General features: G+C 38.1%; 1 protein-coding gene across 5 annotated transcripts in view; it reads left to right on the plus strand.

The window, feature by feature from the left end:
* Positions 1–12641, plus strand: part of ube3c (ubiquitin protein ligase E3C) — a 169531-nt gene that overhangs the window by 147148 nt on the left and 9742 nt on the right. For 4 of the 5 annotated variants that reach the window (XM_041184414.1, XM_041184415.1, XM_041184417.1 and 1 more), the window contains exon 23: positions 7215–7345. In XM_041184414.1, the coding sequence (XP_041040348.1) occupies positions 7215–7345 (131 nt within the window). Of the gene's footprint in view, positions 1–7214; positions 7347–12641 lie in introns of those variants that run through there. The other variant, XM_041184418.1, reaches the window with a different exon arrangement.

Genomic DNA, 12641 nt, shown 5'->3' on the forward strand with positions numbered 1-12641 from the left:
CAGAATGTAGGCTTAAGGGCATCAAAGGATAAGGTGAGTGAATGAGCATCTCAACAGCTACACAATTGTTGTGGCGAATTAAGAGCCTAAGGCTTTATATACAGTTATAAGTGAATTTGGGAAGCTGTTCTCCTCCCAGCCTCAAGTCTGGCACATAAGGATGTGGAGTTGAAGGACGTGAACGGAACAGGATACAAAAAGTGATAACTGCTTTTGATGTTGCCAAAGGGTAACATGTGGTTGAGAAAGTGCAGTGGACTGAGTACATTTCCAACATCATAAGGAATTGGCTGATTCATGAGATGGGGACAAGCACCTTTGTACAGGAACCAGGGCTGGGCAGTAAATGTGGTCTTGCCAGTATCAACATCCCAAGAACAAACAGTGAAATAAACCCCTCCGAACATAATTATGAAGTTCTGCTCAATATCTATCTGGCCACGAACAAAACAGCCCATGAACGATGCTGTGAAACAAAAATAACAGTAAACACTCTGTTTACTTTCTACATTAAAAAGAGATGGGATGGTCCATCTGTATTTGACCCCTACAATAAAAGCAAACCACTGTGCATTTTGGAAATTTGAAATAACAGAAAATGCTGAAAATAAGAAGCATTAATGGAGAGAGCATATTTCAGGCCGATGACCTTTCATCAGAATTGGGAGAAATTGGGAGAGCCTTGACAGTTTTTAAGCAAGTACAGAGGCTGACAAAGAAGGGGAGAAAAGCTTTGTAAACGTAAGCCTTTGTAAACGTAATTTTACTTTAAATCAGAAACCTCCCCATAGAGACACTTCGAATAGATTGAATACCTCTAGTGTGGCTGATTAGCTTCTGGTCCAATATTGTTAAGACATAGCTATATAAACTTTGCCAGTAGATTTCTCTAGCCTTACAGCCAACACTGCTGCTTTTAATTGTAACAAAGCAAATAGCCTTAGTGCTTCAAGTTGCTATTTAATTTTGTATGTAAAATGTGTTTATAGATCAGTTGTCAGTTAATTATCATAATTAGTGATTAAGTACATTTATTATGTTGTGCTGAGGTCTAATTTGATGGTAGATTTTTAAATTTGTTTTAGTTTTATAATTGCCTTCATGTTTGTTCAACTCGTTAAATAATAAGAAACCTTCAAGTGATTTATGTCCATGGATTAAATGTCAGGGTTAAAATAACTGTGTCAACCATTTTGAAATCCATTTTTATGGCAAGTCTGAGGAGGGTTTATTCGTTGGTCAGCTAAACGTTGAGTTGACCTTGTTGGCAAGAACGCTTTGTTATCATTAATCTGCAAGGTACTGCTACTTTGTATGTAGTAATGATGAATAAAGAAGGAAAATGTGTGGGGGAACTAAAGTTAGTTGTATCATTCAGTGAAACAACATCTAAGTTTGAATGGATATACTGTGCCATTTTTGTTATTATGTATACATAATTAAAACTTTTCCAAATATTTTCTTCTTTGTGGTACGTACGTACTTGTAAAATTCTAATTTCTGGCTGCAGTTTTTTCTGTTTAGGTAGACAGAGGTGGAATATTTTCTGGCAGTAAATATTGCTAATGATCTTTTGTGTTTAAAATTCTAATCCAAGCACACCACATTTAATAGCAATAAGAAAATAGTAACTAATATTCAAATGTCTACATAAATCATACTTGTAATTAATTGCTCACTACAGATCTCTGTAAATTCACCTGACCTTTAGTTAGCATTTGATCATGCCATACCTATCTATCTCCTGATTTGCAGAACTCCAGAAATTAACTTTGGAATGCTATGCACCAAAGACTAAGTCTGGCATTGCATGGCATATTTAGGGTTTACACTTTATATCCAACAATCATAACTACAATCATAACTACCTTATTTGTCATTGTGTCCAGTTGCTTACATTGTTTTATTGATATTTCCCCACAAGTAACATTATAGTCCTATCTTGTAGGTCAGCCTTTTTATTGAAGTTTGTTGTTATTCTTTGTGCCTGCCAATGTGCTAAAGTACTGATGTTTCAGCATTAATTTTAAAATCCATGTAACCTACAATTGATGAGTTCCTTGAATAAAAGGTGCTGCTTGATTAATATGCTTGAAGGACGGAATGTATTGAAAAACCATAATTCAGCTTTTTATAGTTTGGCAAAACAGTTGACTTCATTTCCTTTCTCATTTAGCTCATGGTTTATGGTTTGTACAGTCTTCAGGTGTAGGTTAGTGCTTTGGTGTGTGGGTAGACACCTTTGTAACATGATGGTGTTAACTGGATATAACAAAAACATTTAGATATTACGACAGCCTTTCTATTTAGTAATTTCAGAAATACAGCTGATTTTTATTACAATGTAAATGCATTCCTCTGATTCTATTTGAATTTCTTGATTGGGTTACCTGTATTCATTGTCAAATCTCCAGTTCAGCATCCAATATAAATGCATTAGACTGGATTGTAATCAACCATAGGTTGAAAATATTCATATCTTAAACATCATAGACATTAACACCCTTTTGTCTTTGTCGTTCCACATCAAAGCAATTTGGTATGATCATGGCTGATCTCTACCTCAACTCCACTTTTGTGCCCAGTCTGTACATCCTTTGATTACCCAAGACACCAAAAATCTATCTATCTCAGCCTTTTATATACTCTAAGGTGGAGCATCCACATCCTCAGGTTGACATTTCCAAAGATTCATTACCCTTTGAGCGAAGACATTTCTCTTAATCTTAGTCCTAAATGATCAACCCCTTATCCTGAGACTGTCCCCTAGATTTCCCAGCCAAGGGAAACAATCTCTGTTTCTACCCTGTCAAGCCTCTTCAGAATCTTGTATATTTCAATGAGATCACCTCTCATTCTTCTAAACTTCAAAGATATAGGCACAGTTTACACAACCTCTCGCTGTAAGACAACCCCCTCATCCCTGGGACCAATCTAGTGAACCTTCACTGTACTTGTCTCCAAGGCAAGTATATCCTTCCTTAGACCAAAGCTGCACACACTACTCTCACAAGTATCATGTCACCAAAGCCCTATACAACTGTAACAAGACTTCTTTATTCTTATGCTCCAATCCACTTACAATAAAGGTCAATATGTCATCTGCCGCCTTAATTGCTTGCTGCATCTGCATGGTGACTATTATTCATGTACAACAGCCCCCAAATCTTTCTGAATTCCATTATTTGTTTATCTTGCACCTTATAAAAATTTTTATGCTTTTCCATTCTTGGATAACTGCCTCACATTATATTCCATCTGCCGCCTTCCTATCCAATCACTTAACCAATTTTATCCCTCTGCAGCCTCTTTGGGCCTCTTCACATCTTAAGTTGTTTTGTCACCAAACTTGGATTTATTATATTAGGTCCCCTCTTGAGTCATTGACATAGAATGTAAATAGCTGAGGCAAAACCACTGATCCTTGCAGCATTCAACTAGGCTAACCCAAAAATAATCTGCTTATTCCTACTCTGTTTCTGTTAAACAGTTCTCAGTCCATGCTAACATATTAACCCCAAGGAGGCGTTAAGAAAATGGTAATGTTACTGGACTACGAATTCGGAGGCTTGAATGCTACAGAGTTCAGATCCCACCACAGCAATTTGGGAATTTAAATTTAACGAATTAATAAATCTGGATTAAAATGGTAGTTTCATTAATCATGGTGGTGAAACTACCAAATTGTCATTCAAAACAATTTTGGTTCACTAATGTCCTTCAAGGGAAGAAATCTGCCATTCTTACACAGTCTGGCATACAAGTCACTCAGTTGTATCAAACGCCATAGGCAGAAAAAAGCACTGTAGGTGTACCTACACTAATTCAAGAAGGTGGATTACCATCACCACCACCTTCTCAAGGCTAATTAAGGATGTGCAATAAATGGTGGACTTGCCGGCAATGCTCACATCCTAAGAATAGATTTTAAAAAGGCTGCATTTGCTGTCAACGAGGTGCACGTTCAGCTGTACTGACATGACATCATTGCAAGTGACGGAGATCAGAACTCTACTCAGTGTGATACTTATCCTCTCCATTTAGTTTCTCGTTTTCTTTTAAGCTAAATTCAAACTTACAGCAATCCTAATAAGAACTGAAAGCAACTGTCTTTTAATGTGAAGTCTGATAATTGGCAGGAAAAAAGGAGAGAGAATTGAATAAGAATATCTTGGCGGGAGAAAAGAATCCTTAATTTTATCTTATGTATTATGGGAGAACGTGTGTAAATCTGCAGAGGATTTACAGCATTGCTCCAAAACAGCAAGACTGCTCCTGGCACTTTCTTTTTAATGTGACAAAATCAGGCACTCTAACCTCCATATCAGCCTGCTGTTTACTGAACCTCACGGCACTTCCCTTTGCTGTGTTTATGCAGCTCTTGTTTCCTTCAAGTGTGTTCTTTCACCATGTTTTTTTTTAAAAGTTTAAAAATTGGTGTTCTGCGCATGCCCAGATGGGTATCGGCAACCATCTTGTTTTATCAGGAAACTGTAAATAAAAATCTCATGGACCTTAATCTCATTGTGTAGCATGTTATCAAATGTCTTCTGAAAATCCAAATATGTTACATCTTCTCGTTCCTCCTTGATGAGTTGCTGCAGTGCATCTTGTAGATGGTGCACTGCCACTGTGCATCGGTGGTGGAGGGAATAAATGTTGAAGGTGGTAGATGGAGTGCCAATCACGCAGGCTACTTTGTACTATTTTGTCCTGTCCTATTTTGAAGCCAGTATCTTGGTCAATATTTATCCCTTAATATCACAGAAGCATTATCTGGTCATTATCACATTGCTCTTTGTAGGAGCTTTGCTGTATATGAATTGGCTGCTGCATTTCCTACAGTACAACTGTGACTATGCTTCAAAAGTATTTCATTGGCTATGAAGTGCTTTGAGGCATCTGGTGGCTGTGAAAGGCACTACTTAAATGCAAACTGTTTTCTCTTTATCAAGGATTTGACTGCTGTCACCAACCACTCAATGTTCAAAGTAAAATTCTTGCTCCTCAGTTAGCTATCACATTCCTAAACCCGAGCTCAACATCCAGGCATTTATTTCCCATTTTTCCTCTCAGGGCAGTGGACTGCAGCACTGTCTCAGCCATCTGTGCACATCTTGGGGAGATGTCATATCTGCCAGAAGTACTGCTACCATCCTTCTTGTCATGGTGGGATCTTAGACCAACATGCAAGTCTGTGGCCACACATTGACATGTCTTGCACCTCATGGTTGGCATGCATGCCTTACCACACAGTATTTGGGACGCTGCTTCAGGGACTCGGGAATTTCCAGGCCGCCTCCTTTCAAGAAAAGGTTTATGGAGATTACTTTAGTTTGGTAATGCATCCCTGCCAGTATTGCTGCTTTTCAGCATAAGTGTCAATATTTCTAATTTTTCACTCTTTTGTTTGCTCTTCAAACCTGTTATCTGTTGAAATTAGAAATATTTTCCTTAAGTGAAAATTCTGAGACATGATAGAGACTCAGACAATGCAGACAGAAAATGGAGGAAGATGAAGGTAGAAAGATCACAGCATGGTCACTTAGCCAGACCCTCAGTCAATCACCAATCCAATGTATTCATTACCCCATTCTTTGATTTACTGAATATCCTTGTGCATCTTCCATTTCCTGGTTTGCTGTGTGTGTCTGTTTGTTCCTCAAGGAGCTATCCTAGGCTTATTATACACTGTAGGCTAACAGTTTCCATTGTTGATACTTCGGGTTCTGTGAGTTAGTGCTTTCCTTTTTACCTGATATCATCCATAAGAAGAATCAAATTACAGTCAATAGGAAATGCCTGCTGTCATGTTTTATATTTTTGAGACCCCAGACATTCTGTATTCAGTAGTAACAGGAGCCAGCCACAGGATACTGTCTGCTTGCCCTGCTCTTGCAACAGTGAAAGTACAGATCATTGTTTGCCTGTGGAAATCCATGGATACTGTCCTGCTTGGGGTGGTGTCATGATGGTTGTGACCACTATACTATAAAACATTATAAAAAGAATAGTCCCTGGCTAGAGACAATTTATAAAACTATATATCAGAAAAATTCAGCTCTCTTATCATGAGAAACCTGATAAAAGTTCATTAGACAGCCAGCGTGCCTTTTTTAAAAAGGTGCTTAGTAATGCTAGAGCTTTTAATGCTTTTGAAATTTGTTTTCATATTTTATGCACCCATTGTTGGTATCAAACGGTTCCTGGTTATTTGTAACATTAGCCAGGTGCAGAATAATGTTCCGGCAGTTCCCCCTCAAATATGTTATGACTAAACCACCAAGGAACATTCTCGACTGCCTTTTTAGCCTCCTCAGCCAAAACACACCTACGCTTTACTGAAAGAAAGGCAGACTTGCATTTCCTCGTAAAACAATTCATTTGCCTGGAGTTTCCTCCGAGTGCATCCTGAAAATATGCGCCAGGTTGCGCTTATTTTTCTGATGTCCAGTTCACCCAAGCATCCTCATTCTCATTAGAATACACAAACTTAAAATTGATGCAGTCAGCATAAACAGTTGCGGGGAGCCAATGAAAGTGCTGAACCCTCACTACAAAGCCTCAGATTTGAAGAAGAAATATGAATTTCGACTCATTTAACCATTTATGTACATCTTACACAGCTTGTTTAGGAACCTGCTATCAGGAAAGCATTTCAAGTATGTAAAATTTGTATTGAAAGAAACATATAAGACTGAGCACATCACAGTGGGGATAAAGAAAAAATTAACATTCAAAATTGCAGTTAAAGGTCAAGAAAAATGATTCCTTTTCGTAAAGTTGCTTGCAATGTTCAGAACCCGTAAACAAGTGCAGTTGGTGGGTACTCACCTTTGAGAGTTGGGGTCATGAACAATTTTGAGTATATATTGTTTGATGGGCAGACATAAAAGATTGTGGAGACTTGAGTGTTGCAGTTACATAACTGAATCTGTTAAGGTCACATAATTTGCGTTTAAATTATGGTTACATGTAGGCACAAATACAGAAGAAACTCCAGATCTTTATTTTAAACATACCCTTTTACTTATCATGAATAGTGCCCTGAGGGTGATTCTGACTGTTTCCACAATATGAACTTTTAAATGTCATTGTATGTTTTGGCATTTACCAAGTGATATTCAAATTTGTGATGTTTTTCAAAATCTGTTGTGATAAATAATTTTAGAAGTGCCTCTGAAGAGTGTCTGTGCTTTTTGTCCCCATTTTAGGTGGCTATTCAGCAGACCATGCGGTCATTAAAATATTCTGGAACGTGGTAGAGAGTTTCACTAATGATGAAAAGCGCAAATTGCTGAAGTTTGTCACCAGTTGCTCTCGACCACCTCTGCTGGGATTTAAGGTATAGAATAAGGACCTCTTATAAATATTCTACACATATCTATTTGTAAATATTTAGATGGGATCTAATTCCTATGTTTGTAAATTTTCCAGCCGTTTAACAAATATTATTTTCTCTTCACAAATCCATAAGTTCTGAATTTGTTTGAAATGCAACTTTGACAAGAGTTTGACCTCTTGCTACAGTGTTCTCAGCAGGGAAATATAGATAGTACAATCACAATGTCTATTTAAACATACAAGAACAAAGAGCCTCAATTCAATTAGAAAATTGGTATCATGATTATATGTTATCCCACAATGTTCCTAGGCTTCTATTGCCTCATAGTAGTGGTATTGCCTTTGAAATTAGGGGCACCTGTGTATGTGCACAGATCATCAGCATCAGCTCTGTGCCCGTGAATGTGTATATCTGTGCATATGATTCTCGAAATTTTGGAGTCAGAAACAATGTAATAGGGCCCCAGATTTTACATCGATTCATTATCTATGAAACAAACGGGTCATATGCTAATTTCTTTAAATTCTTACCATTATTTAGGATGATTGGTTGCAATACAGGAGACCATTCACCTATTAAGCCTGTGATGGCTCTCTGCCAAAGCAATTTAACTAGATCCACTCCCCTGCCCTTTGCCTGCAGTGTTGCAAATTCTTTCCCTTCCTTTTTGAAAGCCATAATTGAAATTGCCTCCATCACTTTCTCAGGCAGCGTATTCCTGATCCTTGCCACTTGCTAAATTTTTTTAAAAAGTTTCCTCATGTTGCCAGTCACTGTGAATAGATGTCCTCTGGTTCTCAATGCTTCCACCAGTGGGAGCATTTGAACACATCATTTTGGAAACTTCTCCCAATCTCCTCTCAAACACCTCTTCTCTAAGGAGAACAACTCCGGCTTCTCCTATCTATCCACAGGACTGAAGTCCCTGGAACTATTCTTGTAAACCTTTTCTGCACCCTCTCTAAAGCCATCATATTGTTTGATACAATATTCCAAATGAGACCAAAACAGTGTTTCATGAAAGTTCACCATAACTTCCTTGCTTTTGTACTCTATGCCACTTTTTATTAATCACAAAACCCCATATGCCCTTTTAGCTGCTTTCTCAAACTGCCTTGCCACTTTCAACAATTTATGTACATAAATACAACCCCTAGGAGTCTCTATTCTGGCACCCCCCCTCCCCCCGAACCTATACAATTACCCCCTTAGCTAATGTTGCCTCCCATTGTTCATCCTACCAAAGTGCCGCCACTTGGCATTTAATTTAATCTAATCTACCATGTGCCCTGCACATTCCATTGGTCTGTCTGTATCCTCATGGAGTCTATCACCATTCTCCTCACAGTTCATCATACCTTCATGTTTTGCATCAACTGCAAATTTTGAATTTGAAACCTAGGGTATTTTTTTCTGGATGAGTGATTTGATTTTGTTTCGTACTGGGGGCTTATTCCTATATTTTTCCTTGAATAAAGTGTGTAGTGCAAATGTAACTCTTGTTAAACCAATCTCACTGCTACATTTAATGAAGCAAGCTTAACATTAAAACCAACATGAACTGATTAAAGCTTGGCAATTCCATTTTACTTTGACTATGAAGCTATATTATTTCCTTTTTTTTGAATGTGAATTGTATGTCAGTTCATACAATTGCATCAAGTGTCATGTAGTCAATTATCTGTTATATCCAGTATGATTTGACCCTATCATGAATCACTTGACTATATTATTTGCAGTAACAGCATTCCACTAGATTATTATAACCTTTGGATGGTGTCAATTCACATTCACTTTAACTGTCAGTGGTGTAATTAAGGGAAAATGTAACTGTGGGGCCAAGTACTTTGAATATGCAGCACTTGTATGTTTCATGTGGTGAATTCTTCCAACGTTACTAAGTAAAATTTAGGGTCTGTTCTGCAGAACCCAGAAAATAGCTTTATTCAAATAATTGCAAAACCAGTGTTATTGCTGAGATTTTAGTGAAGTGTACTAACAAGCTTGTGAAATTTTCACACATTGTTCCTGGAGGTGGCCTTTTTTCCCCTCAGTAGAATTTCAGTAAAGATGAATTGCTACCTGAAGATTTTGTATTTAGTCCATTCCAATGGAGAAAAATACACAGCAGTACAAAATCTGATTTTTGTCCATACCAACTTAAGTTGTGAGCTACACAGCAATTCAGATGGTTACTAGCTAGTCACTGATAGTAGTGGAACAATTTGGGATAATGAATTTAAGACCATCACGCAACTTTAAACTATATTAGCTTCAATATAATTTTTCTTAGTGTATTGCTACCAGTTGCACCAGAAAAAAAGCTTTGAAACACATACTGATGTTGAATTAGTAGTTGAACTTGCAGGAGCCATTATTGATTTCTGCACACTGTCAAGAGCAGTAGTTTTATTTGGATGCAGTTTTTGATACCTTATGACTGGCACATTTATGCAGGTGTTCCTGTATGCCTAGCATGATCCCCTTTTTTCATACCAGATACTGACACAGTATGACCAAACTTAAACATTGTTCCACATGCACATTCAGTCTGGAGCATCTCGTTATAATAATGATCATGTGGGGAACAATACAATTGATCTGATCACATCCTGTGAACTATAATTTGTCAATTTTGATGCAACATACAACAGTTTCAATACAACATTTCTATTTGGGGTTTTGGGGCACAGCAATAATGGAATTCAAAGGCTGATCAGGTAAGAACCCAAGTATGCAAGACCGGCATGAAAAGACATAATTAAGTTGAATTAAGTTTCACAGAATAAATAAAACTGCAGATGTGGTAAATTGGTCAGCATCTGTGGAGAGAACAGACAGTTGTTGATGGTCTACATGTGAAATTTTAACAAATGTTTGCATATGGATTGTGTCATTTAAAATAACATTCTTGTGCTTGTTTTATATTAAGTCAGCTCCAGTGTGACCAACTCAGCAGTTTTACATTAGAAATATAAATATGAGGCAACCCCAATTAAAGATATCTGGAATAAAAATCTGGTATCAACAACAGTGACCATGAGACAATTGGATTGTCATAAAAACCCAACTGACTACAGCAATGTTCACTGCACTCCAAAATGGCCTAGCAATCCACTATGTTCCATCAAAATTGCTATAATCTACATTATCTGCAGTGTTTCAAGGAGGTGACCCACCACCATCTTCTCGGGCAAAATTATGGATGAGCAATAAATACTGGGCCTGCCGGTGACATTTGCATCCATCAATGAATAAAGGCCTCCGTTTCCTTCCATACTTGTGTAGCTCTGAATTGGACGCAATACTCCACTTGCAACCAACCTTGTATTTTATATAAGTTTAGTATAATTTCCTGGCATTTGTACTCCAGGTTCACGGTACCACTGCCGGCTTAGTTATGCGTAGGAGCACAGAGAAGACTGGAAAAGCATGATGCTAGGACCTTTGATAGGGGAACAGACAAGCATTTATGGGGCCACAGGCATGAATTTGGGATGGTATATTGTGTCTCTGCTGCTAGGGCCAAGGATGTCACTGAGCAGCTGCAGAGCTCCTTGACAGGGAAAGGTGAACATGTGGTGGTCTGTATAAGAGCAAAGAACATAGGGAGAAAGAGGGATATGCTGCAGCAGTTAAATTTAGGGGGCTAGGTACAGGATGTTCTGGTTGCACCTAAATAGAACCAGGATTAATTTCCTTCAGGGGGAATTTGTAATTGGGGAGGGTTTAATCTAACTTGGCTGTGGTGTGGGAATCAGGAGATAATACTAGAAAGGGATACCAAGGTATAAAGAATGTTGGGAGAGACGGATAGCACTAGAGTAAGCTATTAAGTGGTTTTGCTGTAAGAGAGAAAGTAATAAGTCTAAATTAGGGTTCTAGTGCGTGTTTGTGAATGCATGGTGTGTAGGAAATAAGATTGGTGAGTTGCAGATGCAGATAGCCATAGGGAAATTTGATGTTGTGATGCTAAGAGAGACCTGCCTCATAGAAGGGCAAGACTGGGTATTAAAAATTCCTGGATACACAGTGTTCAGGAAAGATAGGAAAAGAAGTAAAGGGTGGCCCTTTAGGAGTGTATTGATTAAGGAAAGCATTGCAGTACTGAACATAGAAGATGACCTGAGAGGTCATGGACAGAATTTTTTTTTCTGACGAGAGCCAAGAACAAAATAAAGGTGCAATTACATTGCTCAGTTTATTATAAAGGAAACCAACTAGTGGGAAAGATGTAGAAGAACAAATTTGCAAGGAAATTACAGAGAAGTGCAAAAATTAGGGAGTAGTCATAATGGGGTTCTTTAATTATCTATAGGTTGGGATAGCAGTAGTGTAAAGGGCAGAGAGGAGCAAAAACTCCAAGAGTATGTTTAGGAGAGCTTTCTGTGGAATGTTTCCAGTCTGAGGAGAGACAAAGCATTGCTGGACCTCTTGGGAATGAAGTGGGCCAAATGGATCAAAGTGTCAGTAGGGGAGCATTTAGTGGACGGTGATTATGGTATCATAAGGTTCAGGTTGACTATGGAAAAAAGATGAGGAGCAATCCATAGTAAAAATAATTAACTGGGAAAAAGCTAAGAATGAATCTGGACCAGATAAAGTGGCACCAAAGGTCAGCAGGCAAAATGGTAACTAAACAATGGGCTGCCTTTAAAGAAGAGAGAGTTTATGTACAGTCGAGATTTATTCCCACGAAGCCGAAATGAAGGGCAAATGAATCCAGAGCTTCTGGGATGATGAAAGAGACTGAACTTAAGATGAAATGGAAAAAGTGCGCATATGATTAATGTCCAGTAGATGATAAAATTGAAAACCAGTCTGAATATTGAAGATTCAAAGAGGAATTAAAAAGCAAATAAGCGAAGCAAAGAGAGTATGAGAAGAGACTGGCAGCTAACAAAAGGGAATTCCAAAGTCTTGTAAAGGCATATCAATAGTAAAAGGAGGAGAGGGCCAATTAGAGACCAAAAAGATGGTTTATGTATGGAGGCACGGGGGCATGGCTGAGGCATTAAATGAATACTTTGCATCTGCCTTCACCAAGGAAGAAGATGCTAGCTAGGTCATGGTGAAAGAGGAAATAGTTCATTCACTATCATGTGTTTAAAATTCACAAAGAAGTGACATAATTAATCAGTTTTCCAGAGATTCGTGGGTGGTGCCAGAGGACTGGAAAATTGCAAACATTATACCCTTGTTCAAAAAAGGGTGTAAAGGTGAACCCAGAACCTACAGGCCAGCCAGTTTAACCTTGGTGGTTGGGAAATTTGGAGATGATAATTCAGCACAAAGT

Source organism: Carcharodon carcharias, chromosome 3, assembly GCF_017639515.1.
Source record: "Carcharodon carcharias isolate sCarCar2 chromosome 3, sCarCar2.pri, whole genome shotgun sequence".
Classification (NCBI taxonomy): Eukaryota; Metazoa; Chordata; class Chondrichthyes; order Lamniformes; family Lamnidae; genus Carcharodon; species Carcharodon carcharias.